At 54.4% G+C, this 27,515-nt stretch overlaps 1 protein-coding gene across 4 annotated transcripts; it reads right to left on the reverse strand.

Moving 5' to 3' along the window:
- Positions 1–2,576: 2,576 nt before the first annotated feature.
- On the reverse strand, positions 2,577–27,500 carry PCDH1 (protocadherin 1). Of its 4 annotated transcripts, XM_004381125.2 has the most exons (5): positions 27,324–27,500; positions 18,213–19,075; positions 12,120–14,315; positions 6,096–6,315; positions 2,577–3,908 (listed from the first exon to the last, which is right to left on the reverse strand). In XM_004381125.2, the coding sequence occupies exons 1-5, from the start codon at positions 27,454–27,456 to the stop codon at positions 3,514–3,516; spliced, it is 3,807 nt and encodes a 1,268-aa protein (XP_004381182.1). In that variant the 5' UTR covers positions 27,457–27,500; the 3' UTR covers positions 2,577–3,513. The 4 variants fall into 4 exon arrangements, with proteins under 4 accessions (XP_004381182.1, XP_012412338.1, XP_012412339.1 ...); XM_012556883.1 differs by lacking the exons at positions 2,577–3,908; positions 6,096–6,315; positions 27,324–27,500 and having other exon boundaries at positions 12,036–14,315; positions 18,213–18,455; positions 18,492–19,049; XM_012556884.1 differs by lacking the exons at positions 2,577–3,908; positions 6,096–6,315; positions 18,213–19,075; positions 27,324–27,500 and adding an exon at positions 14,850–14,986 and having other exon boundaries at positions 11,501–14,315.
- Positions 27,501–27,515: the final 15 nt, after the last annotated feature.

Here is a 27,515-nt window from a genome sequence, read left to right on the forward strand (position 1 = left end):
GGTGGGGGGTGGTCAGGGAAAGAGAAAGACAGAAAGACCGAGAAATCATTACAAATCAACGGGATTGTGCTCGCAGCGCCAGGGATGGGGTGGAGTGGGGGCGGGGCGGGGGCCCTTCCCGGGAGGAGCGAGGCGGTGGGAAGTGGCACGAACCAAGAGAAACACGACCCCAGTGTGGGCATTCGACGCCCCCAAAACCCCCACCCCGGCCCCCACCCCCTATACATGAGAGAGACACGGCCCCCCTCCCCACTAAGATAAGCCGAGGAGACACAGTCTCCTCCTCCCCACGGGCAGACGCAACCCTCCCGGGAACCCCATGGGCGAGACACAGTCCCCCCTCCCAGAGAAGTCCCGGTGGAGACACCCCCAAGAGACTTTCTCATGGCCAACACAAGCCCTCCTAGCACCTGGAGATAGTCCCTATTCAGGGAAGAAATGGCTCCAGAAGCCCCACCCTCAGGCAAGAGAGGTAGCCTAGAGCCCCTAGGAGAAAAGACCGCTCAGAGGCGCCCAGCCTCATCCCAAAGTGCTGCGGGTCAGAGACACCCCCAGAGGAGAGATGGGGGGAGAGCCAGAAACATCCCTTCCAGGCATGCTTCTGAGATAGCCCCCTTCCCGGGGAAGAGAGATGGCCCAAGACTGACATGCCTTAAGTATGCCCAGGAACCCTGGGAGGAAAACAGCCTCTCCAGAGAGCCTGGCTAGGGGGAGAGACATGCTCCCATGGTTCCCAGGGGAGAATACATGTCCCTCAGAGACTCCCAAGGGGAGACATAGGGCCTAGGAGAACCCCAGAGGTGAGGGATGCCCAAAAGACCCTCCACTTGGGATATGAGACAGGCTTCAGGGACCCTAGGAGAGAAATACGTCCCCAAATAGCACCCCCTCACCAAAAGACATGCCCTGAAGCAGGGGGGTGGGGACCAATTAGGTCCCCTCTAGGAAGACACTGACTGGGTCGGGCCGAATTTGAGGTGGGGGGGTCTCCTCTAGCCGAATGTCACCTATTTGTACATAAAACTGTACTTGACAGAAGGCATTGGGGAGGGCCTACACAGACCTAGGACCAATAGAGGTGGTCCCCAGTGCTATCACCCATCCCCTGCCCACTTTGGTTTCACCTCTCAAGTGCCCAGGTGGTGACAGACTCAGTGCCCCGACCCCAACCAGGGGACTGGGGGCTCTGCCTTTGCCTGTGGGAAGGGCTCCTCCTCTGTGCTTCTCAGCCCTCCCAGCCATCTGGGCTACCCCCTTCCTTCTGGCTTCGCCACTGTGCAAAATGTTCCTCTGCCCTTCCACTTGGTGCTCAGGGGTCTCCAAGACCAGGGCAGGGTGCCCAGGCCACCAGAGGCTTCCAAGGAGTCCACTAACCCCAGGAATGCCTCCCATTTGGACTACCCTGTCCACCAAGCAAACAGGCCTCATACAATCTTTTTGCCTGCATCTTGACCTCCAGGACCCAGGACAGCCCTCGAGGCCATTGCTCCACAAGCTGGGCACCTCATGCTACCGACTCCACCGCTATTGCACCTGCCCCGGTTGTGCAGGGGGAAGGGACTGTCTTTTTAACAAGCCCCAGCCCACTTCCTGGGCCTCCCCCAGGGAAAGGAGCCTTTGGCGAACCCCTAGACCTGGTTGCTGCCACCCCAGCCCACTCCACCCCTTCCCTCCATAGAAGGGCTATGTTTGCTGGGGCCACCAGCCTAACAATGCTCTCCTTCCCAGCACTGTTACCCCAAGCCAAGTTGCGGGTAAGAGGCAGAGAAAAGGGTGATTCTTCAGCCCCCTGGCTTTTCTGGAGTGGAGGGGAGTCTCTGGAGTTACAGGAGTCAACACTCCAGTAGCACAGCTCACTCCCAAAGGCACAGACAACCCAGCAGCCTGTACCCAACCCTCCTGCACTCAGACCACCCCTAAGCTTAAACTAAGTCAAGCAAGGGCCATACCCTGAGTCTCCAGCCTCCCAGCCTGGGCCCCTGGGGAGCTGGAGAGGTATGGGCCAAGGCAGTGGGGGCTTCTGGAGAGGAGAGGGGCTGAAGCTTTGAGATGGCCACAGTGGGAGATGGGGGCTCTGCAGTATGCCCCTCATACCCTGGCCCCCTGAGGTGCGGAAAGGAACCCCACCTCATCATGGCTGACTGGGCTTCTCTGCCCCCTAGCCCCTCCCCCCTCCCCCATGGGACCCCTGTCCCTGGCAAAGGGAAGCCCAACTGCAAGAAGGGGGCCTGGAGCCTGGGATGCCCTGAGGCAGCCCTTCCCACCCCCTGAGATCAAGGCAATGGTGGTTTTACAGGCTGACAGGTCAGTCATGGCAGGGGCTGGGGGGTGGAGGGCAGGGAGGGGACAGGGGGCAGGCTCCCCATACCAGGGGCGGCAACCAGCCACCCCCTGAACAAACCTTCCTGCTCCCAACTCACCCAACCAGGACAGAGGCACAGTTATCCCACCCCTGTCCAGCTGCCCCCCACAGCCTCAGGGTCCCTCTGTGATGCTCATCTGGATGTGGGAGGCCAGCCTGAGCAGGGATCCCCCCCCAGGGCACAGCTCGACAGTTCCAAAAAAATAGAGATTTGTATTTTTAAAAAAAATTAAATAAAAGCCCAGCTCTGCTGATAGGCGAATGTTATCCCCGTCCCCACCCCCACCCACCCCATTGTTTTCCTGGCCTGTACCCCTACCCCACCACGGCCCCAGGGGTATTTACAACATGGAACAATAGAGGCCTGGGGTGGGGGCACTGCGGCAGGGAGGAGGGGCACAGGGCAGGTTCCCCCCACCAGAGGGGTCCCCCTAGACAACACAACATCAACGAGAAAAGTTGCAAATCAGGCAGAAATGGGGACGTCATTCCAAGGTCCTTATATACAGACACTGCATGACCAGCAGGGAAGGGGGTGCCCAGATGGGACCAGGCATGGGCATGTGGCAGGCAGGTGGGCCGGCCCAGGAGCAGTACGGGAATACAAGGCCCTGTCCCACTCCACCCCATCCCCACCCCACCTTTGGTAACAAAAGCCCTTCACAGAGCCCCTGACACTCAAGGGTTTCTTTTGGGAGTTCTCAGGGAGAGGGGCTTCCCACTCCAGCCCTGCTTTAGGGCTAAAATGGGGGCATCCTATCCCTGCCCCGGTTGGCCATGCAGGAAGCAGTGAGTTAAAAGTGTGCTGCCCGCTCTTGACTCCACCATCTGCCCAAAGCGAGGGGTGCTCCCTGGAAGTTGAGGGAAGGGAGACCAGTAATTGTAGAGAAACCCTCTTGGGCATCAGCTGCAGGGAGCCCCATAAAGGGAAGAAGGGGCTCCTGGGGGCTGGGGGCTGGAAATGAGGGGAGAGGACCTGGACCCTGCATGGGGGAAGGGCCAGCGTGGTCATGAGGCCAGTACTCCCCTCTACCTGGGGTCCTGGCCAGGAAGTCCACGCTGAAGGGGTCAGGAGTGGAGGCCCTGGAATGGGCCCATCTAGGAGCTGGCCGACGGCTAGGGAGGGGGTGGCCGGCCAGCCAGAGGGGGGCTCACAGGTAGATCTCACGCTTGACCGTCTGGGTGGATGCCGGTGTGGCTGCGGATGGGAAGTCCGAGGTTTGGGTCAGGGGGATTTCCTCCAAGGTGGCCGAGTCCTTGCAGGAATCATGGCTACTGTGGGAGAAGGCACTGTAGGAGGGCAGGAGGCGAACGGGGGCCGTTTTGGTGTTCCGGTCTTCCGGGGGGCTGGGGCTGCCGGTGCCCGCAGGCTCCTGCCCTCCCCGGTCCTGGTAAGGCACGAAGGTGGAGAGTTTGAGGGCGCTGCTCTTGGTCCGGCGGCTGGGAGATGACTGGCCGGGCATCCAGCACGTGTCGGAGTGGCCAAACTCGCTGCACTCCCGGGTACATGTGCCCGTCATGGCGACATCAGGCAAAGGGCGCAGGTCTGCAGGAGAGAGATGGGAGGATGGTTATTAGTGGGTCAGCCTCACGAAGCTGTGTTCCATAGCCCCCAACAGGCACCTACACTGTACCTCAGAACAGGGGTACACGCCCTTCCTGCCCACTGAGCTCCCGGACACCCACCCTCAAACAGACACACCCTCCCAGTATCCACTCTCCAGCCCACTGCTCTCTCTCCTATCTCTCTCTCGCACGCACACACAATCTGTCCTTAAATAGACACATTCCTTCCATCTTCACCCACTCTCGAGCTCTCTTCTCACACACCCACCAAATCTGCCCCCAGACAGGTGCACAAACACACACACTCACCTACACTCTCTGTCATCTGTCTCCAGACAGGCTTAAACATGCAAATCTACCCTCAGATAGGGCTGAGGAAACCCCCATCCTCATCTAAGGATACAATCTCACTTTCTCTCTCTCTCGCACGCACATACATACACACACATCTACCCACAGATAAGCACGAACACAAAAACCTACACTGGGCATCTCTATCCTCGGACAAATGCAGACACATACCTTCCTTCTGAGCCCCCTCAAGCCTCCATGCTCCTAGTGTCCTGGGATCACACCCTACCCTGGCACAGCGAGGCCTTGCTTTAAAGCCAGGGGAGGGGATGAGCCAGCCTTTGTGGGGTGTTCACATACAAGTACACACTAACACACCTACAAGCACGCTCATGCAGTACCTCCCCGCCTCATTCGGACCCCTACACCACCACCACCCCTGGCCTTGCCCCGGCTCCCAGCCCAGAATACCCACGGGAACAGGAGTTGGCCACCTGACATCAGCAGTAGCCAGTGTGGTTGCTGGGCAGCAGGGTCTCCATGGGAACAGCTGGGCCACGAGCATTTCCTGTCACAGCTGCCCCAGTCCTGCCCTCACTCAGGGACAGCACCAGGCTGTGACACCCCCTGAGGGACATGACTGAGACAGCCCTGCCTGGGGCAGGGGCTCCCCTGGCACCACCCACCCTGGCTTGGCCTCCTGCCAGTGCAAGGTGAGGAGGGGACAGCACTTTTGTTAACCCTCAAAGTGCCAAGGCCCTCTATCTCAGGGAGGAGTTGAGGAACCCAATGTGGCACGGAGCAAAGCACGGGCACTGGGTGGGCGGGGCGGGGTGCTGGGAGAGTCCCGCAGACCCCAGACCCCAGAGCAGCTCCCACATACCTGGCACTCCACCTCAGGGCCTGCTCCGGCCAGCCGGCTCTGCGCGGGCACAAAAAGGACGAGACGGGCATGAGATTGTGCACGGAGGGGTAGGAGTGGGGTGCAGGGCAGTATGAGACCTAGGCCCTGGGAGCTTAAACATGGGCCCTATGCCTAAGGGTTGGGGAGTGGCACTTTTCATCTTTTTTGGGGAGGAAGGCTGTGAGCTGAGGGAGGGGGCAAGATCCAAGGACAGCTTCAAGTTAGTCTTTCCATGCCAAGGGCTAGCTTATCCTGTTTCCTCTCCCCAGGCTGCTTCCTATGCGTTCACACACAGACACCCACGTGCACACACGTGCACATGCACACACATTCTCACAGCACACCCTGCAATCCGTTCCCACACTGACTTCTGCTTCTGCCCAGAACTCCCCACTGCCATTACCTTCCAAAACCCTTCCATGTAAGGCCTTTGCCCTCCCCAGCCCTCCCAGGCTCCTCCTCCTCAGCCAAACCCTCTCCAGGGGGAACATCAGACCAGTCCTTGAGCTCTTCATAGCATCCAGGGCACCTCGGACCTACCTCCATCTCCCTTCCCTAGGTTCCCGCACCATTACCCGAGCCCTTTGGCCATCCTAAGCTCCCCTTACCATTCTCAGGGTCCCTGTTTCCCTGGAGGCAGTATAATGTAGTGCTGAATGCAAGAGCTTTGCAGTTAAAGAAGCTTAGGTTTGAATTCCTCCCAGCTCGGGCACTTTCTAGTTGTATGACTTTGGGCAAGAGACTTAACATCTCTGAGCCTCAGTTTCCCCCACTGTAAAGTGGCCACAAGAAAGTTCTCAGATCACAGAGTGGTTGTGAGAATTCAGTGAATATATACCTGAAAGCACTCAGCACAGTGATTGCTACTGAGTACACAAGAGCTCAAAGAAAGGAGGATATTTTTAAGATCTCTTCACCATTCTCGGGCTCTTACTCATTCCTGAGGTGTCCTACCGTACTGATGCTCCTTACCATTCTCTGGGTGTTCCATCTCGCCTATGCTGCCATCAGGAGTAGTGCGCTCATAGTGATCCTCAGGCAGGGCTAGGGGACCGAGTCGGGGCCCCGAGGATGACTTGCTGGATGGCGTCTCAGACTCCTCCAGGCCACTATCGTAGTAACTGTGCTGGGACGGGTCCTGCAGCTCCTGGGCCTGGCTGGTGGCCGAGAAGGTGACGCGACGGTGAGGTAACTGTCGAGAGAGGGATTGTCTCTGTCAGCTGGTCAGCCTGCCCCATGGGCCCACCACCACACCAGGCCCCAGCTCCAGCAAGGCCCACAAACAGAGCTTCCAGCCCGCCAGGTCTCAGCAGCAACCAGAAGAGTCTCAGCCCCCTAGCACAGCACAGCCCCCCAGAAAGCACGGGCCCTAGGAGAGGACTGCCCCTTAATTCTAGGATAGCCCCCAATACAGCCAAGTCCATACACCAAAAGTTGCAACATAGCACAGGCCCCAATATTATTATAGCCCCCAGGCCATGACAATAACCCTAATTTAGTACAATCCACTTGTTATAACACAGCTCTTCTAGTTCTAGCTCAGTTTCCCTAACATCGGCATAGCCCTTAATTCCAGAACAGCCTTAATACAGTGTAGAACCCAACACCAGAAAAGCACAACACCAGCCCGACTCTCTTAGTTCTAGCATAGCCTCCAAACACCAGCACAGACTCCAATTTCTAGAATAGCTCCCCTCAAAGCAGTACAGACTTCTAATTCCAAACGGCTCACAAATACCAGGACAGTCTCCTAATCTCCAAACAGCAACTCCAAACTCCAGCCCAGCTCCTCACCTGTTTCATTGCTGTGTAACTTCCCATTGTCCCATCCAAACCAGGTGCCGGTCTCTTTCCCATCCCTAGTTTATAAGCCTGCAGGCAGCCTCAGGACGCCCTGCTGAGTCTTCTCCCACTCAGTCCTACCTTCATTTCCCTCCAGAAAGTCCTCGGAGTAGAATAAAGTGGGAAGGAAGACTGAGGAAGAGGGAGCCTGATAACAAACCAGGGCACCTGGGGTGGGGCAGTTGTTTGGTGCTGTTGAGTCAGTTCTGACTCATAGCGACCCTATGAACCCTATGACCAACAGAACAAAACACTGCCTGGTCATGTGCCATCCTCACAATCGTTGTTATATTTGAGCTCATTGTTGCAGCCACTGTGTCAATCCCCCTCATCAAGGGTTTTCCTCTTTTTCACTGACCCTCTACTTTACCAAGCATGATGTCCTTCCCCAGGGACTGGTCCCTCCCGATAACATGTTCAAAGTACATGAGGTGAAGTCTCGCCATCCTAGTTTCTAAGGAACATTCTGGCTGCACTTCTTCCAAGACAGATTTGTTCTTTCTTCTGGCAGTCCATGGAATATTCAATATACTTCTCCAATACCATAATTCAAAGGCATCAATTCTTCTTCGGTCCTCCTCATTGTCCAGCTTTCGCATGCATATGAGATGATTAAAATACTATGGCTTGTGTCAGATACACCTTAGTCCTCAAAGTGACATCTTTGCTTTTTAACACTTTAAGAGGTCTTTTGCAGTAGATTTGCCCAATGCAATGCATCATTTGATTTCTTGACTTCTGCTTCCGTGGGTGTTGATTGTGGATCCAAGTAAAATGAGATTCTTGACAACTTCAATATTTTCTCCATTTATCATGATGTTGCTTATTGGTTCAGTTGTGAGGATTTTTGGTGGGGCAGTAGAACAAAGGAAACTCCTCTGTCCTTCAGATCAGGAAAGAGAATATTAACTGTAGAGTGTGGGGCCCTCTGAGGAGCTTGGGAATGGGGGGAAGGGAGGGGCTGGCATCTGTCAGGGAGTAGTAAGGCTGGCCTCAGATAGAGACTCCTTCTAGGAAATAGGAAGGAGCGCTTGGGCAGAGCCACCAGTTTTGGGGAGGGACACCCATTCAAGGTGGGGGCAGCTTGGAACCTTGGTTGGGGATGGGGCAGTGGAACTCCCAGCCAGCAGCCCAGTCTGTCTGCCATGGGTTAATGATCATCCCAGGAACCTGGCAACCTCAGCTTGGTACTTGCACAACCAGCCAGCCACCCAAACACCCACCTGGGACTGACACTGGTTTTCCTGCCAACCAGAAATTAGGAGTTGTGGAGGGCACAGACCCTGGGCCCCTGGAGGCCAGGGGTGGGAGCAGCACAGACCCAACCCCGCTGATGAGTCTCCAGGCTCCCTCCAGCCCGCCATGACTTTGGCAGGGCTTGTGTTTATAAACCTCAGTAGGTTATGAGGTATGAAATGGCCAGGAGAGGTGGTCCCTGGGTTTGCAGAGCCACCCTTCTGACACCCCCACACAATTTTCAACCCCACTCAAGGCAGCTAGGGTGGGGGAGACTGTCAGAGTAGATTTGTAGCTGGCAGGGAGGCAGCCCAGAACTGCTCCCCTACAGTGGCTCCCACTCTATTTTCAGGAATAGGTGACCGTTCTTGAGATTCATGTTGTGGTCCAAAACACCAGAGTATGGGTGATGACAGACAATGTCCCCAAAATGGACTTGGACATTGGGGCTGGGAAGTTAGAAAGGAGCACAGTCTGCCTGGTATTGGGGTGAACAGGCTCCAGGATGGGTCTGGGAGGCATACAGGAGCCTGGTTATCAGTGCTTCTTTCTTCTTACAAGACCTTAGCAAACACTCCTCCCTCCCTGCAGAGCCCACACCTGCCCACTAGCTGAGACCTTGGGCAAGTCATTTGGTCTCTTTTCCTATGATTCTTTGCTGTAAAATGGAAGGTTAGGCTACACTTGGCATTAGACATTCCCTGTAATTCTAAAACTATCAAATCATAAAAGCCCAGCTCTAAAATCTCTCTCAAACTCTAATTCTGAAATTCTAGACACTTGCTGAATACTTCCAATTTGTTTTCCCCACTAGCCCTTGAAACTCCAGCATGTCTGAAACCAAATTCTTATTTTTCTTCAATCAGCTTCTGCATGGTCAATGATCTCATCACTATGCCAGGAGGAATCTTGATAGTTCTCCCCTTATTCCCTATCCCTACTCTAGGCTCAGACAAATCCATCCATCGATTCACCATCCCCATTGCCACCACCTTAGTCTAGAACTTAGAGGTTCAAACCTACATCTTCATCTCTAGCCCTTATAAATCCATCACACTCTAGCAAACTCTCTAAAACCCAGTTCACCAAAAAAACTCGAGATTTAAGGAACTTTTGGCAAGGCATTCATGTCTGCTACAACATGCAGTTCTTCCAATCTAATCTCTCAGCTCTCCTATACCCTCCACTCCAGCCCTAGTAGTCCCCCTTCAGCCCTCTCCCTTCCTCCAACTTGGGCACACTCACTCTGGCCTCAGCCTGTTTACTCACATGGTGACCCTAGGCAGGGCTATCCTCCTGCCGCATCATTGAAGTGGCTTTAAGTTTCACACTCTCCTCCCAGAAAGCCACCTCATGTCTTATGGCAGGTTTTCCCATACTGCGCTCCTCAAAGAAAGGGAGGGTCAAATAAATTTGGAAAACTCTGGGTTATACAATGTTTAATAGGTTCTCTTTTTCTTGCAGGACTTCACAATGCCTTTAATATGCAGTGATAGTGAATCTCCAAAGGGGGGTACTCTACTGCCAAAACTAACATAATCATGGAACCCTTTTTATATAGCATAATAGATAATAGCAGATTCTGGAAATCAGATTTCCTGATGCTCTGTGTTTGAATTCTTGTTCCATCACTGAACTACCTCTATGGCCTTGGGCAAGTTAATTAACTTCTCTAAGCCCAGGTTTTCACTTCTGCAAAATGGCTATTATAATGACCCACAAAAAGCAATGAGAGTTAAATGTGTTACTTCACATAAAGTGCTGAGCATGGTACCTTGCAACTAGTAAAGACTCAAAAAAGACTCAAGTAGCAGTAGTAGTTTCAGGGAACAATTTGGGAAAACCTTTACGATGGCATTCTTTTCATTTGACACTTAGATTCTCAATTGCCTCATCTTTTCACTTGTACATCTTGTAATGAGTATGCCATTTTTTCGTCAGGGTCTAGTACCATGCTGAGCACACAGTAGGAACAGAGCCTGTGTGCTTTGATGATGACAACAGGTGTTGTGGACTGAATGGGTCCAAATGTTGGAGACGGTATTCAGTGTGCTCCGTGGATGGGTTGGATTGGGTCGAATACGGGGAAAATCCCTCTGACCCTGGGAAAGAAAGCAATCAAGGAGCTAAAGGAACAGGAGAAAGGAGGCGGCAGTGACAAGAATCAGAAAAAAAAAGAGGAAGAATGGGAGGTCAGGAGTTGCTGGAGGTCTCCCATGAGATGCTTGATTTGTCCAGGAGAAATAAGATATAACTAGATGTAACTAGACCTCACTCCCCCACGCCTGCTCCTCCTAAGCCACCAGAATTTCTTATTTGGGGGTACCCCCAAGGCATTAGGGAGTTTGTGGATGGAATCAGAGGAGGGAGTTGGCACCTTGGACCTCCTGGGAGTGTCTCAAGCCTCTTCAGTCACCATTGAGATGGGTTGCCTCTGGCCTCAGAGACTCCCCCAGGACCAGAGGCTCTCACCTAGGCTTTAGTCCAAGCCCCTCCTCCTAGGCACAGCCAGAGACAGGGCAGACCACAGGAGCAAGAAGTGAGAGATGGAGAGAGAGAGAGCCAGCTGCCTAGGGTGGCCAGAGTAAGGAGCTGAAGGAAGGGGAGGGAGGTGGCAGCAGAGGTAGCATGCAGAACTGGGACCCCTTAACCCCAGTGGGTAGGGAAAACCCTAGGAGTGGGGGATACAGAGCAGGTCAATCCAGAGAACTTGAGATTCCCCTCCCCATTCCCTGGACCCTCACTCCCTCCAGCACGGTTGGTGATCATGGTGGGGAAACAGGACAGGGCCAGCTAATTGCTGCGTGTTGAGTGGGAAAGGGACTTGGAGGAAGATCTTGTCCTGAGGAAAGGTGGTTGGTATAATTAAGAGGACTTCTGCCTTCCCCTGAGGTAGGTGGGTGAACTCCACCCTCACCAGACCTCTGGTCTGAGGTCTATCAGGGGCCACTCAATTTGGGCGTCAAGTCTCAGACAGTGGAGAAAGGACAGGACTTGGGTACGTCCCCACCTGCCCTTCCTTGGTGAAGGGTGTCATTCTTAGGGAGACCTCACACTGTGGGGCATGGGGACAGGGTCCAGCCATCTTCATGTGAAGGCTGGTCAGAGGGCACTTTCCCCAGATGTGGCCATGGAGGTGGATGAGGAGATGGGAAGTTAAGGTAGGATGGGGTGGAGTGGGCAGGTCTAGGATGTGGAAGGGACAAGGAGAAGGGATGGGGAAGTTGAGGCAAGACAAAGGGCTGTTTCCAGTCTCTCTCATTCCTTCTCTCAGTTCCAGGAAAATAAGAAACCAAAACTCCAAAAATAGAGAACTTTATTGTCAGAGACAAGTTTGGGAGCTGGGGCTGGGGAGCTGGGGCCCAGCCCCAGGAACCTGGAGGTGGGGAAGAGGTTAACACACAATACACAGAGAAGGCACAGATGGGGAGGGTCTCCCTTCCTGACAGACTCCCCACCCAGCTTCCTACCAGGACCCTGTGTCTCCCCGTATCCCCTCTGAAAAACACCTATGGCTGGTCTTGAATAGAGACCCAGGTTTGGAGTAGACTTCTTCCCTTCTGCTTCTAAGCCCTTCTGCTCACCTGCCCATCAGCCCTTGCCACAGGCTCAGCACCTGGGTGCCAGGGTCTAACAAGTCAGCCCTCTCCCCAGGGTGGGAGGGGGCTCAGGGAGGAGGAGACCCAGAAAACACCCTCCCTCAATTTTCACTCAGCCTGACCCTCCATGCCTGGGTAAGGCAGCAGGGTGATGACTAAGGCTCCAGCCCCCTAGATCTGTAGTCCACTTCCTGCACGTGCTGTTAAGCATGGCAGGCATGATACACCTGCTCCCTCATTCCCACACCTCAGTCCAGATGGCCCCGTGGTAGGGGTGGGGTGGGGGCTGGGGCGTGCTGAGCCACAAGGGTTGGCCTACCTGCTTGCTGGGGTATTTGGGGGGGTTGGTGCGGTAGCTGTAGTCGGAGTACTGCTCGGAGCCTGTGGACGTGGTGTCCCCAGTGCCCACAAACGTGTTGGCAGGTGGCAGGTCCTGCACCACCTGGTGCTTCTTGGAGGCCGAGGGTGACTGGGGCTGCAGCTGGATGGAAGGTAATGGGGAATTAGAGCGGTAGTGGCGGCCCAGGTCGGGGCTGCCTGGTGGGTAGTTGAGGGGCAGGTGGATGCGGGGGCTGTCCCCAGGGGCATCACTCATCAGGTTGAACTTGAGGGACTTCTGCAGCCCGGCCTCATCGTCATCCTCCACTGGCTTCATGGGCTTTGGGGACTTGCTCTTCTTGCCTTTGCTTTTGTTTCCTTTGGAGGCTTTGCTGCTGGGTTTGGGAGCATACAAGTCCTTGGTCTCCTTCTTACCAGCCTGGTAGCCGCTCTTGGCCTCCCGCTGCCGGCAGTAGCGCAGGAGCACTGCCAGAGCGATGAGTAAGGCCACGGCCACGACGCCAGCCACCACGCCATAGAGGATGTTGCTTCGCTGCTTGGAGCGTTCGTACTCTGGATCTCCAGCAATGTCAATATCCAGAGGCGTGTCCAGGCTGTGGCCCAGCAGGGTCTCCAGCAATGTGCGGTTGGCCAGGGTCTCATTGACATAAAGGTGGACCAGGGCTGTACCATAGCGTGGGGGCTTGCCACGGTCGCTGACCTTCACCACCAGGCGGTGCAGCCCATAGTGGCGCCGCTCAATCTCCTTTTCCAGGGTGATGGCACCCGAACGGGACCCAATCTGAAAGAGTCCGTAAGGGTTGCCACCCGCGATGCTGTAGGTCAGCTCAGCATTGACACCGGAGTCAATGTCCTCGGCTGTCACCTGGCTGACCGTCTCACCAAGACGTGTCTGGGGGATCAGTAGCTGGTGGGAGGTGTTGGATGGGGCAGTGATAAAGGGTGCATTGTCATTCTCGTCCAGCACATTGATGGTGACACCAACATAAGCTGAGCGAGGTGGGACACCACCATCTACCGCCTTCAGCTGGAAGGTGTAGGTGCTTTGCTGCTCCCGATCGAAGCTCAGGCTGGAGAGGATGGTGCCCGTGCCATTCTGGATAACAAAGTCGCCATTGTCCTGCTCCACCGAGAGCTGCACCCGAGCATTCTCCCCTTTGTCCCCATCAATGACAGTCACCATGCCCACTGGACTCAGTGCTGGCATGTTCTCCATCACTGAGAAGTTGTAGCCACTCAGCATAAATTTAGGGTCATTGTCATTGCAGTCCAGCACATTGATGAGGACGGTGGCTGTGCCCTGGAGGCTGGGGCTGCCCCGGTCAGCTGCCACCACCTTCAACTCGTAGCTGTCCCGCTGTTCCCGATCGAGGGATGTCTTCACCCGGATCTCTCCAGTCTCAGGTGAGATGGTAAAGAGGCCCCTGGCAGCAGGTTCAGGCTCCAGAGAGTAGACCAGCTCGGCATTGGAGCCAGAGTCAGCATCACTGGCAGTGACCTCAGCGACCACTTCACCAGGTTTGTTGTTTTCTGGGAAGGCGACCTCAGTGATGCTCTGGGTGAAGACAGGTGCATTGTCATTGACATCCACCACCTGCACCTTGAGGGAATTAGTGCTGGAGAGTGGGGGGTTGCCAGAGTCCACGGCCACAATCTCTATGGTGTAGTCTTTGACCTTTTCATAATCGAGTGGGGTGGTGGTCTGCAGGAAGTACTTCTTCTTGCTGTCACTGCCTGTCTCACTGGCCTGGCGTAGCTGAAAGGGCACATCACCTGCCACCACACAGGTGACAGCTGCATTTTCTCCTTCATCTCGGTCAGACACCTGCACCAGGGCCACCGCAGTCTCCTCTGCCACGTCCTCTGAGATGTTAGCAACCCCATCTTGATGGGTCACTAGCCCTATGCCCCGGATCTCAATGGTGGGGGCATTGTCATTCATGTCCTTCACAGTCACAACCACCTGGGCACGGGCACTCTTAGGGTTGGCACCTCGGTCCTTGGCAAGGACCGAGAAGCGCAGGGTGCTTAGGTCCTCACGGTCCACAGGGCCCTGTACAGTAATAAGTCCAGTGTTCCTGTCTAGTCGCAAAAGACGCCTCACCACTTCAGGCGCCTGGTGGAACGTGTAGTCGATCTCTGCATTGGCACCTTGGTCTGAGTCATTGGCCTTCACCTACAGGGCAGGAGAGAAACACAAGGAAGACAGGGATGGCTTAGTCCAGGGATACCATGTGCTGCTGATGTCCTGTCCAACAAACACGGGAGACACAAGTAATCAAACATTGTACCCCTTCCAAAAGTAGTACTTTTCAAAAAAAAAGTAGCATTTCTCAATCCTGACACTGGCAGACATTACTAATCTATTTTCCTGAAGAGCTCAGATGCAGCCTGTGACTCTTCAATAGTGCTATAGGCAACTACAGGAGACGAGACAGGACAGATTTAAAATCTACTTGTTATTCCTTCAACAGTTCCCTGAAATACCAGGATGAGGATGCAAGTAGCAATGAGCGAAGCCCTTCCATATCACTAAACTGGTCTTCAACCCTTCTAAAGAAATGGAAAGGTGTGAGCAGCAGAGATGGTGTCTACACACGCAAGTATGTGTATAATATACATGCATGCACATAAACATTTGTATATGTGTGATTGTGTGAGAAGGTGTGTTTGTGCATGTGTGTGTTTGCACACATGAGTGGAGAACTACATGTCCACCTAGAGGCCACAGGTGAGAGGATTTCTTCTAAAAGCAGCCAGGTAGGGATGTGGGTCAGAGGGAGCCCACCTGCCAGGCTGAGGCCCCAGCCACTGCCCTGTCAAACCGGGGAAACCTGTTTCAGCAGCTTCTTCCCCTCCCGCTGGTGCTGGCCTGGCAAGGCACCAGCAGGCACCAACATGAGGAATCCAGCCCAAGCTGCCGCCAGAAGGGAGGGGTTGGTGCAGGCCACAGAGCCGGCTGGCAGCGGGCTGGGCTCCCAGCGTCAAACAATGAACTATCTGTCCCTTTGCAGTGGGCACGCCCTCCCACATCAACGCCGACGCTCACTAGGCCCAACACTATACACAAACATGGGTGGTAATGGGGCAACAGGAACCAGGTGGGAATGACCATGTGGTACATTGATTAGGTGGAAACATGAGGGTTGGAGTTAGGCCATAGCCAGACAGAATGTAATAGTGAAGGCATCAGGAGGGAAAGGGGCAGGCATAATTTGGCAGTCTCTGGGAAGCAAAGCACGAGTCTTGGGTTCAAATCCCAGCTCCACCAATTCCCAATTAAGTACATGACCTTGAGCTGGCTATTTAACCTTCCCAAACTGCAGTCTATAAATGTGTAAAATGGGGACAATTAACAGTATGTATTTCACAGGGTTTTGGTGAAGATTAAATGGGATGTTGATGTTGTTAGGTGCTGTCGAATTGGTTCAGACTCATAGCGACCCTATGTACAATAGAAGGAAACACTGCCCCCCTGGTCCTGTGCCATCCTCACAATTGTTATGTTTAAACCCATCGTTGCAGCCACTGTGCCAATCCATCTCATTGAGGGTCTTCCTCTTTTACATTGAGCCTCTACTTCATCAGATATGAAACCCTTCTCCTGGGACTGGTCCCTCCTGATAACATGTCCAAAGTACGTGAGACAAAGTCTAGCCATCCTCACTTCCAAGGAGCACTCTGGCTGTACTTCTTCCAAGACAGACTTGGCATAATACATGTGAAAATGCCCTACACTGCTTGGCACAATGGAAAACCAAAAATCCATTGCTATTGAGTCGATTCCTACTCAAAGTAACCCTCTAGGACAGAGTAGAATTGCCCAATAGGGTTTCCAAGGCTGAAATATTTACGGAAGCAGACTGCCACATCTTTCTCCCACAGAGCAGCTGGTGGGTTCAAACCACTGACCTTTTAGTTAGCAGCCCAGCAGTTAACCACTGAGCCACCAGGGCTCCTTGGCACATGGAAAAAAACCAAACCAAAACAAGCAAACAAAAAAATTCACTGCTGTCAAGTTGACTCCAACTCATAGTGACCCTATAGGACAGAGTAGAACTGTCCCATAGGGTTTCCAAGGAGCAGCTGGTGAATTTGAACTGCTGACCTTTTGGTTAGCAGCCATAGCTGTCTATGCCACCAGGGCTATAGCATGTGAAAAGTGGTCCCTAAATAGTACTTACCCTTCTCTATTCATCCATTTGGAGTCTCTGGGTGGTGCAAACAGTTAACACCACTTAGAGGCACCTCAGAAGAAAGGGCTGGCAATCTCCTCCAGAAAAACCAGCCATTGAAAACCCTATAGAGTGCAGTTCTACTCTACACACATAGGGTCGTCATGAGTCAGAATCTACTCAATGGCAACTGGTTTGGTTCAGTATGCATCCATCCATCTATCCGTTCTCCTATCTGTCTCAAAATCAGTGCTAGTAGAGTTGGGCACTTAGTACGTCCTCAAGCCACTGTTAGTCTTGTTCTCTCCTTTCCCTTGGGAAGGAGAGCACCAATTATACCTGCCAGGGTCTTTTTCTACAGTGGAGATCCCTGGGCAGGGGATCCCCAGCTACCCTGGTCTCTGCTCCTACCTGTGAATGTCAAACCTGAAAGATTTCTCCTCTCCCCTCCCCTTTCCCATCCTCCACTTGCTGTCAAACTGTTATCAGTTTTGATTGTCATTCTTACGGGGTCTCACTTGCCACCCTGCTCTCTTGGTCTCTGTCTATGTCTCTTAGTTTCTGTCTGTTTCCCTCCCATCCTTGCTCAGTTCTCTCTGTGCCTCTTTCCCACTGCGTGTTCTCCCCCATCCTGTGTTTCAGCCCTTGTCAACCTCTCGGCCTCATCTCTGCTCTGCTCTCCTGCTTCACCCCACTGCAAGGGCATGTAGCTGGTAAGCACATAGCCTCTGAAAACCAGACTATTGAAGGTGGCAAAGGTAGAATTTGAACCAATCAGCTGTGTGATATCAGGCAAGTTTCTTAATCTCCACGGGCTCCATCTATAAAATGGAGATAATGCTTACTCTGTACTGTGGAGATTACATGATATAATACACCTAATGTGTTCAGAACAGTGCCTGGCACCTAGGCTATTATTATTTGCCATTCCCAACTGTCTCTCTCTCTTCTCTTTCTTGGTTCCTTCTCCAGGTTCCAGGTCACTAGCCTCTCAAAGAAGTCTGAAGCTCCCACCCATCCTCCATGTCAGCTTGAGCATCCAGGATGCACTGTATCCCAAGACAGGTAACGGTGTCCAAGGCAGGTTGAGCCCTCCTCAGCTCCTTCACATCAAAGATAGAGGCAGCTTCAGCCCATGGGGAAGGAGAAAGGAGCTGGGGCTGGCAGGAGGCCAGCACCAGATGACAGCAGGAGATACACCCACTTGTCTGCAGGGACGCTTTCTTTGCTCTCTCCCAGGCCCCAGCCCCACAAAGCTGTCCAGCCCCTGGGGCAGTTCCCATGGAGGGGTGCTGAGAACTTCTACAGAGAGGCAACTGACCCCCCACTGTGCCAAGCACCCCACACTCATGGATGCTCCAGGTCTAGGGGAGAAGACATCTGAATACAGTTTTCCAGAACTCTGAGGGCCCACCTGGCTAAAATGGTCTCAAGTGACTTTGTCAGGGAGGGTCAAAGAGAGGCTATGTCCTCCAGCTTAAGGAAAATCTCATCCGGCTAAAGGAAAACCTTCCTTAGTTGGGAAGACATTCTCATCTCTGGAGAGATTCTACTAGGATAAAAGGCTCTTCCCTTATTTCAACTCAGCTCCCCTGGCTGTGGGAAAAGGCTCTCATTTGACCTGGGAAGGGATTTCACTTCTTTGGGAGTGGGAGGTTGCTGTTCATATGATATGTCACTGTCACCTAGCTTGATAGAGGGAAATAACATCACCTACTAGAGGCTGAGAGGTGGGGGGTAGGAGTTGTGAGAAGGTCTCACCTGGCTAGGGGCTGGGGAAGGGGTTTCACAGTATTCGGACAGTTGTTTCCCTAAGTGAAGCAAACTCTCACCTGGTTGGGGTAGGCTCTCTTTTCTAAAGGTGGGTCACCCTAGCAGTTAGATAAGGAGCCTCTTACCTGGATAACCGAGTGGCCTATGGGGCTATTCTCAGACAGCTCAGCCTCATAGGAGGGCCGCTCGAACTTGGGAGCGTTGTCATTGGTGTCGAGCACAGTGACACGCAGCAGGGCACTGCTGGCGCGGGGGGGGCTGCCACCATCCTGCACCTTGATGGTGAGGTCATAGGAGTCCCGGCGCTCACGGTCCAGGTTGCCCATCACAATGAGCTGCGGCTGCTTCTCCTCCTGGTCCTCTGCTACCTGCAGCCCAAACAGCTCCTGGGCTTCAGGCCCGGCCTGCAGCTCATAGGATGCCACACCATTGGGGCCAGCATCACGGTCTGAGGCTAGTGGGATGGGGAAGAGCGAGCCAATGTTGGTGTTCTCTGGGATGGCCAGCGTGATGACAGGTGAGGCGAAGTTGGGCGTGTTGTCATTGATGTCCTGCACCTCGATCTGGCCCTCTAGCAGCCTGGGGCTGCCATTCTGCACGAGGTCCGTGATAGACACCTCGAACTCCAGGATGCAGGGCTCACCAGAGAGCTGGTTTTGGCACTCACGGAGCCCCTCACGGTCAATGGAGGTCTCGGTGGTGAAGATGTCACCCGTCTTGCCATCTACTCGCAGGTATGGGGCGCCTACCTCTAATTTGTACAGGTGGCCTACATCTGGAAAACCGTAGTCAGCCGCGAGGCTCCCAATGAGGGTGTTGGGTGGCTGCTCCTCTGGCACCTTGTACACTACTCGAGTGGCGTGGCCTGGGGATGGGGCCAGCAGGAGCAGCAGTGCCAGCAGCATAGGGGGCAGTGGCCACCGTTGCCCCCCAGGGCCTGGGCTGGGCCTCGGGGGCCCCATCCTGGCAGGCTCCAGAGTTAGGAGGGCTGCAAGGGGAAGAAGCAAAACAGATACTGTCAGCCAGGAGAAGGAACCCAGGCCTGAGGGCTCTCAGAGCTGGCCCGCCACTCTCCCTCTCCCACTTACATGCTATTCTCCCACAGAGAGCTCAGTCCCAGCCCAGAGCCTGGATCCCCAAGTCTCACCCACACCTGGGTGTAGCAGCTGTGTCTGCCCCAGCTGGAGGAGCCAGAAAGAGGCCTGGAACAGGTCCTGAGTGGCTCCCGCCCAAGGAACGCCCTTACCCACCTGACGCTCCCTTCGTCCCACCCCCCTCCCTCCCTGCTCTCTACTCTGTGCTTTGAGCAACACCTCCTTCTCACAGGCATCCCGCCTTAGTCACCCATGGTAATTACCCTGATACTGAGATAGGGAAAGAGCAAGTGGGAGAGTGAGGCCTGGAGCCCCCCTCAGTGAGAGCACTCACCCTACCATACAAGGTAGGAGAGGCACACAAGTGCCCTTTACATTCCCCAGGCCCCAGGATCATTACTGCCCACAGTGGGTCCTCTCTTGTTGGCTGGAAGGAGAGGGGAAGATGTCTTTCTCTCCCTTCTGAGATGCCAAGACAGCGTATGTGTATGGCAGGGTAGGAGTATGAAGTCTTAGATCCCTGACAATAATCACCCACAATGCCCAGTGCTCTCTGCCCCCGTGAAGGGCCAACTTGGACTGGTTACCAAGCAAGGCTTATGAAAATGGTTAGGGCTGAGCAGTAGGTGTCGGTTCTCCCCAACCACCAACCCCCACAAAGACACATGCCCATGAGCATGCACACATGTGTGCACATACAGTTCCCAAGGCACCTCTTCCATCCCTCCCCTACTTCCAATGAGGGGAAGGGTGACATGGGCAGGTGTTTGGGAGAAGGGAGCAGAGGTCAAGACTGGGGTCAGGGCTGTGGTCAGGCTGACTGGTCCTGGTATTGGCACTGGGAGCTGCCCTGGCCTATCACACTTGACTCTCCCAGCCCACCCAAATCATCCCAGTTAGAGCCCTGCAATGCTCTAGCCAACCACAAGCCACATGCCCCATCACCAGAGTAACCACTTCTTCCAGCCTATCTCCCCGGCTTGGAGGCAGTGCATTTGTAGACCCAGCCAGACCTGCTAGCTATTGTCCTAGTCTTGACTCCTCCAACCTCTCCAAGAAAACCACGACCAGCCCCTCCATTTTTAGCAGAGGGCTCAAGCTGTCTCTTTTCCCCATCTCCCCACTTGCACCTGGAATACCTGCCCAGGTTCTGTCATCGACCACACCCACCCCACTGAAGGCAGGCTCTGGTTCCCGAGGAAGCCTTCCCAGGCCTCTCCAGCCCACAGTGACCTCTTCTTCCTCCAACTCACAGCCACTTATTGCCTGTCCCAGTCCTGCGGCAATGAATCACTGGGCGCCTGGGACACAGCCTGCTCGTGTTGTTCAACTCCAATATTGTATACCTCTTCCTGTGCTTGATCTCTCCAGGAAGACATCGAGCCTCCTGAAGGAAGGGACAGGGCTCCGTACATTCATCCCTTTGTCCCGACCGGTGTACCCTCACAAAGTAGGACACGCTCCAGGTGCTGATTCATGCATTCAATAAATACTTATTGGGCACTCCCAGTGTGCCAGGCTCTGTCCTGGGCACTGGGGGCACAGCAGTGAACAAGACAGACCCAGTCTGTCGTCATGGAGCTGATAATGGTTCTAACCCAATGACTATTTGTCAGTTTTCTTTGGATGTCTCTCTATATCCATTTAGCACAGCAGCTGAGGTTGAACAACAGGGTGAAGAGAATGGCGTCAGGCAGTCTGAGGAGTCCCAGCTGCCCACTTCCTGGCTCCATGACCTAGAGCAAATGATTTGGAGCTTTAGTTTCCTTATCTGTAAAATGGGATAATCCTAGCTATTTTGTAGGCAGTTTGAATTATGTTGGACTAAATACCTAGCACACTGTGAGTACTCAATAAATGATCCCTCAAAGCACTTAGCACAATTGTAATTAGGTAGCTATTTGGAAATAATTGGTTAATTGTCTGCCTTTCCTACACGGCTGTCAGCAGGAGAGCAGGGACTGTGTTTCAGCTATGTTTACTCCTACATCCTCAGAGCCTAGCACAGGGCCTGGCAGAGTAGGCAATCAATAAATAGCTCCTGGAATGAGTTATCATTTTAGCATTTTTTTGGCACTTGCGTTGTGGCCATTGCTAGTTCACTTGCTCAGTTCCCCTTCCCCTTTGAGAGCTCACTGGGGTAAAATGTAAGTCTTCTCCCTTTTGGGTGCATAGTGGACTCTCAGCAAATACTCACTGAATGCACAGACTCAATACACGAGTTAAACACTTCCCTAAACACTTCCCCTCCTCCATGCACCCTTCCCCATTTACTGTCCTCACACCAGGCCCCAAAGCACAGTGCAGGCCCCCCTTCACCGCCCCCCTCCTCAGCACTAATGTACTTAATGTGTGTGAGGCCCTTATCAGATTAGTTTGGAGGTTTGTTCCTGGCTGCAGTCTTAATCTCTTTAAAGGGACGAGGAATTTATCTGAGGCCTTTTGTATCCACCTCCTCTCTACCTGCATGAGCTGGGCAAAGGGCTCCTATTAAAAATTCAAGCCCCAAGCCAAACCTCCTGCCTCCACCCCAGGACTGTCTCCAAAGAACCTCATTCCCTTCTAGGCACCTATCTTGCCCCCCTATCCCAAATACACATAACTAGGGATCATTGTGATAATCAATTCAGTGCAAAGGTCTTAGCAGGGTAGGGGTTAAGTGCGAAGCCCATGGGAGTTACCCTAAACCAGACAAAGAGCAGAAATGTAGCGGGCATTGCTGCCTCCCTGCACTCTCCCCAGATCAGGGATTCATAACCTTTTTGCATCACATCTCCCTTTCAAGAATTTTAGGAAAACATGGTGCAGAATTTTCCAAGAAAAACGATGGCTCATAAATTATTCGCAGCAAATTCAGGGGTCCACTGTCTGGTGGTGTTGAGGTGACTGATTTGTGGCTGTTCAAAGATCTACAGATTAAGCCCCCATCTCAGGGTCACAGCCCAGAATCCCAACCCCTGAGAAGTCCCAGTCAGCACAAGCACAGCATGCTTCTTGAGGAGCCCCCAACACCCTTCACCTCCAATCAGCAGGAGTCAGGTAGGAATTGTAATATCCAACTTTCGAGTTCAAAAGGAAGGTATGTGGTAGGCGGGGGAGTGTTCCTGGGAGGTAGAGAAATTTGGGGAAAGGGGGTGGGGGTTGCCCAGAGGCAGGGACAAGACTTGAAGAGGATTTAGGACCTTGAAGGAGCCCGGGTGGTGCAGTGGTTAAGTGGGAAAAAGATGTGGCAGTCTATTTCCATAAAGATTTACAGCCTTGGAAACCCTATGGGGCAGTGCTACTCTGTCCTACAGGGTCACTATGAGTGGGAGTCCACTCGAGGGCAATGGGCTTTAGGCCCTTGAAACACCTGGGGATTTTTGGCCCCACATTTAGGGATTTTGATTTAGGAGGTGGGACCAGGATCATCTGGAAACAACTTTGAGATACACTAGGTCCAAGGAGTTCTGAAAGAACCCGAGGTCCTGCAAACTCTATTTTGCTGTCATCATTATCATCATCATCCCAGCTAACACTTGTTGAAATCTTACCAATGTGTCGCTAAGCATTTTACATACATTCTCTCACTTAATTCTCCCCAACCCTCTGAAATGGGCATTATTTATTATTACACCTTCCCTCTCCATATTGCTGATGATAAAATTGAGGCTCAGAAAGAATAAATTGCTCTAGGTAAAAGAAGTATTAATGGAAGAGCCAAAAAAAACAAAAAAACAAAAAAACAAAAAAAAAAACACAAACCCATCACTACTCAAGTCGATTCCAACTCTTAGTGACCGTATAGGACAGAGTAGAATTGCCCCATAGGGTTTCCAAGGTTGTAATCTTTACGGTTAAAGGTTAAGGTTGTAATCTTTACGGAAGCAGACTGCGACATCTTTCTCCCATGGAGCCACTGGTGGCTTTGAACCACCAACCTTTCGGTTAGCAGCTGAGCACTTATCTACTGCGCCACCAGGGCTCCTCAGTGGAAGAGCCAAGATTTGAGAAATAAGAATGCCTTTTCCACATCCCAGAGTCTGAGCGAAAGGCTGGATGGGGGAGGGGAACCAACAGAAATCATCCAGGCAGGAATATGATGTTTGCTGAGTCCCTCCTCCATGACATCATTCCTGGGCTGCCTACCCTATGCCTGGTAAGGACAAAAATGGGAGAAGATGGCCCAGGGTTCAGGGACCGGATGACTCCAGGCTCACCTGAGGCCCATAGGGATGTGGAAGAGTCAGGGTGGCCTGAAGTAGCAGAGGTGGTGAGACAGGCCCTTCCTCTGTCCCTGCCCCCAACATCCCCTGGACTTTGTCCCTGGCGGTTGGTTATCCAGAGTCATTAGTCCCAGCCGGTAGCCTTTGAAGTGATTAGTACCTTATCTGCCCCGTCCCAGGCCCCGGCTGCCTTCCTGGTAAGGCTGCCCCCACCTCTGCCCAGGTTAGTGACTGGCCACCCAGAGCCTCAGCAGGGATAGGACCTACCTCCCCCAGGCCTGAAGAATAGAAGAAGAGCAACGAGGGATGTGAGGGTGAGTTGTGAGGGGGCAGAGTCCAGAGAGAGCCGAGGGAAACACCATCTGTGTCAACATCTGGGAAGGGACGAAGACAGGTGAGGGTTCACCGGGAGCCTTCATTTCTAGCTCAACCTGGGAACCAGGGTTCACTTCTTGCTGAATGCCATGGCCAGAGAGAGAACACACAGAGGCAGCTGTCACTGTCCCAGTGACTCAACTGTGACCCCCCACCCCACCCCCGCCCTGTTATACAACAGCCGTTGTTGTCGGCACAAAACACCAAGGGACAAAGGGAATGTCTGGGAGTGGAGGGAGGATAAGCAAGTGGGCTGCGTGGGGTGGAGCAATTCAGAAACCTCCTGCAGTGGGCAAGTACAAAGCCCTCAACATCTCTCCTCCCTCTTCCTCAACCCTCTATTAGCCTCAGCAGGGCTCCCAGGCACCTGCATTCTTGAGTCAGATTGTCAGGGTTCGAACCCTCGCTCCACCACTTCCTAGCTGTGTGACCTTGGCCAAATGACTTCACCTTTCCGAGCCTGTTTCCACACTCAAATGGAAATAACAAAGCCTGCTTCCAAGTTTTTTTTGGGAAGATTAAATGAGATCCAATGCATCTAAGGTCTTTTACGTTGTAAAGTACATACATATAAAAATAAAATCTTCTAATTACTGACTGAATGGAGCATTTTATTTCCACCATCAGACACGTAGTAGGTGCGCATTGGTTCAATGAATCAATGAACCAAACCTCTACCTGCTGGGAAGCCCTGTGAAGGCAAGGATGGTGTGTGTCTTACTACTGCATCCTCATAGCACCCATCACAGGCCCAGGCAGATAGTAGGTTCTCAATACAATGTCCTGTGAATTTCTCTCTGCAGCATCAACTGCCCTTGCTCATGGCAGGGGCAGCTCTCACCCCATTATTAGAAAAAACCTCCTCCTTTCCCATCTCCTCTCCCCTGGTCTTGATTCTTCACCGCCACTCACCTCTCCCTCATCTCCTCCTCACCTTGCAGGCCCCCTCCTGGCCCTTCCACTTCACTCTTCCCAGTAGTTAGCTCACTACCTCCTGCCCTGTTCCACAGCAGAAGTAGCCACACCAGCAGCCCCTCTGCCAGAAGGACACCAAATCAGCAGGACACCTCATCCCAGGGGTGGGGAAGAGGAGGACTAACCACTGCTGAAACTGAACCCAGCCTAATCTCTTCCCAAGCGGCCTCTGATCATCTCTGGAGGTCCCTTCTGGCCCCTCTCCCCTCAATTCCATCCCATGCCCTAGGCTAGTATAATTACAGGTTTCAATTCCCCCAGGTTTCTCATGTAAAGAAAGCAATACCATCACCCCCACCCCACCCCCTACACACACCCCTCTGGGTTGCTACAAACACCTCTGGGCGTCCCCTTTCCAGGTACCTCCAAGGGTTGGCCCAGAACAGGTACTGGAAACTTCCCTACGTTTGCCGGCACGAAGTTCTGGGCTCTGCCGGCCCAGGCAGCCCCTAGTCTGCACCGCGGTGGTCAGCGGGCGTTCCTCGCACACACCAAGCGCGCGGGGTGTCTCCTCTCAGAGGACGCCGAGTGTAAGTAAGTGGAATGGGTGGAGAGGGAGGTGGCCACAGCTCCTCCAACGTCCTCGCGCCGGGACTGCCCCACCCCCACCCCGGCGGCGCCGGGCCTCCCGGAGCCCAACGCCAGGCGGGAGCCTTCGCCAGCGGGTGGTTTGCGCCCGCAGCCCTCAGGGCCGCCGCGGGGAATCCCTCCTCCGCCGCGTCTCCGGCCTCGGCCTAGGGTCCCCGCAAGCCGGCGACTGCCGGAGCCGCGCAGCGGGCGCCGGGAGGGGGCGGGAAGGGAGCCGGCGCCGGAATTACAAAGCGACGAGTCCACCGGGAGGGGACATTCTCTTAAAATGCACCCTCCCGCGGCGGGGGAGGGGGATTAGGTCTCTGCCCTACGCTCAATTCTTCAGAGGCCTCTGCGACGCTCCCAATATTTCCTGCCAGAAGGACCTATGGTCGCTGACCACTGCTGGGGAAACTGAGGCCAGAAGTATGGGCTACAGAGGGTAGCTGGGGGAAGGGGTGCGACTCCATCTCGACCTTCGGCGCTGCTCCAGCGCGTGCTGCGACCTGCCTTTCGGTCCCACTGCCTTATCCGCGCACACCACCCTGGCTTGCAGCGGGGACCTGGCGGAGGAGGCGCCCAGGTGTGAGGGACACAGGTGCGCGGGACCCAGGTGTGCTGGAGACCCAGGTGGCTCCGAGAACGCAGCTGTATGGTCTGAAGAGGGTCTCAAACACCGCCGCAGGCCCGCACCCTCTGTAAAAAGACCTAGTGCCCTGAAGCCCCGGAGCGGCGGGATGGTGCAGCCTGCCAGGTCCAGCTCGTTCCAGGAATGCCCGACCGGCTGCGGCCGGCCAAGCCCTTGGAGTGGGGGTGGGGGTGGCGCCGGCGGGGAAGCCGGTCCCGCCACCCGCGGGGCCCCCATTTTGCCGATATTTACAATAACAATGCCGCGATTAAGGTAAACGGGCGCTTGGGGCTTGTAGGCTAGCGCCGGCTGCTTCAGGAGCTGCTAGGCCTGAAGGAATCTGGCCTCCAAGTGGCAGGGTGTGTGTTTGTGGGTATGCGCTGCAGGGTGTAATGTGACACTGTTAGTGTAAGGTGTATGTGACACCCAGTACTAGGATGTGTGAAGCAGTAGATTCTGTGTCTGTGATCATGAGACGCTGCTGTAGGTGCCACTTCCTGTGTGTTAGGGTGTGTGCCATCAAGGCGTGTGCTGAGACGCTGGGTTGTGTCTGTGTGGGTGCAGTGTAAGGGTGCAAACAAGACCTGTGTTATGTACCTATGCTCCGCTAAGGTGTGTTCCTGAAAGCAGTATGTGTGTGTGAGGCTGGGCTTTCAGTGTTCATCTGGTGATCTGTGGCCGCGACACTCGTGCATGAGGGCACGGGATTGTTTGTGCGTCTGTGCTGCCGAGTGTTACACCCGGTTGTGTTCTGTTGCTCTGTAATGACCACAGGTTGTGTGTCCGTGCTGCTGTGCGTGCAGACGCTGAAGCGGATTCAGAGCTGGTGACGGTGCCCCAGTGGGCGCTGGTGTGCAGGAGGTATGCTTGTGTACACATATGTACGGATGTATGTATGCGTGTATGTATGTCCGTGATCTGGCCCTCTTGGTACCCGCGGGGAGCTGGAAGCGCTTGAGTGAGTCGAGCTGGTCGCCCAACAAGTGTGTGTGTTGTAGATGAGGGTCCTAGCTTGCTTCGTCCTCGGGGAGCCCCCGCCCCCAACTGGAGGCCGCGCGCATTCCCTAAACCATCCTCCATCCGGCTCAGTCCTGGAGTTTCCTTATCCCCGCGGCTCGAAGTGCGCCCAAATGCGGGGCGCAGGGGCTGGGATCCCGGCTCAGCACCCCCTTCCCTCGATCAGCCCCTCACGGCGGACCTTGGAGGCCGGGGTGCCCCGGCCGCAACCCCCACTCGGTGCTCCCCGGCGCCCCCTCGCCCCATCCCTCACGCGCTGAGCAAGGGCTGGGTCCCCGAGGCCTCGCTTAGCTGCGCGCCCCTCCCTCAGCTCCCGCCAGCCATGGCTGCTCCCGGCCCGAGACGCCACTGCTACCGCCGCCCGATCCTTACCCGCCTCCGGGCAGCGCTGGCCGCCGGCCCTGCTGCCGATGAGCCTCCGCCGGCCCCGGCCCGGGCTGCGGCTCTGTACCGCTCCAGCAGGCGCTGCGTTTCGGGCTCCGGCTCCAGCTGGCTCTGGGCGCATCAGCCCCGGCGGCTTCGCGTCCGTGCCGCGCTCCCGCTCCCGGAGTGTGTGAGGCGGCG

This window comes from Trichechus manatus, unplaced genomic scaffold (assembly GCF_000243295.1).
Source record: "Trichechus manatus latirostris isolate Lorelei unplaced genomic scaffold, TriManLat1.0 scaffold00080, whole genome shotgun sequence".
NCBI lineage: Eukaryota > Metazoa > Chordata > Mammalia > Sirenia > Trichechidae > Trichechus > Trichechus manatus.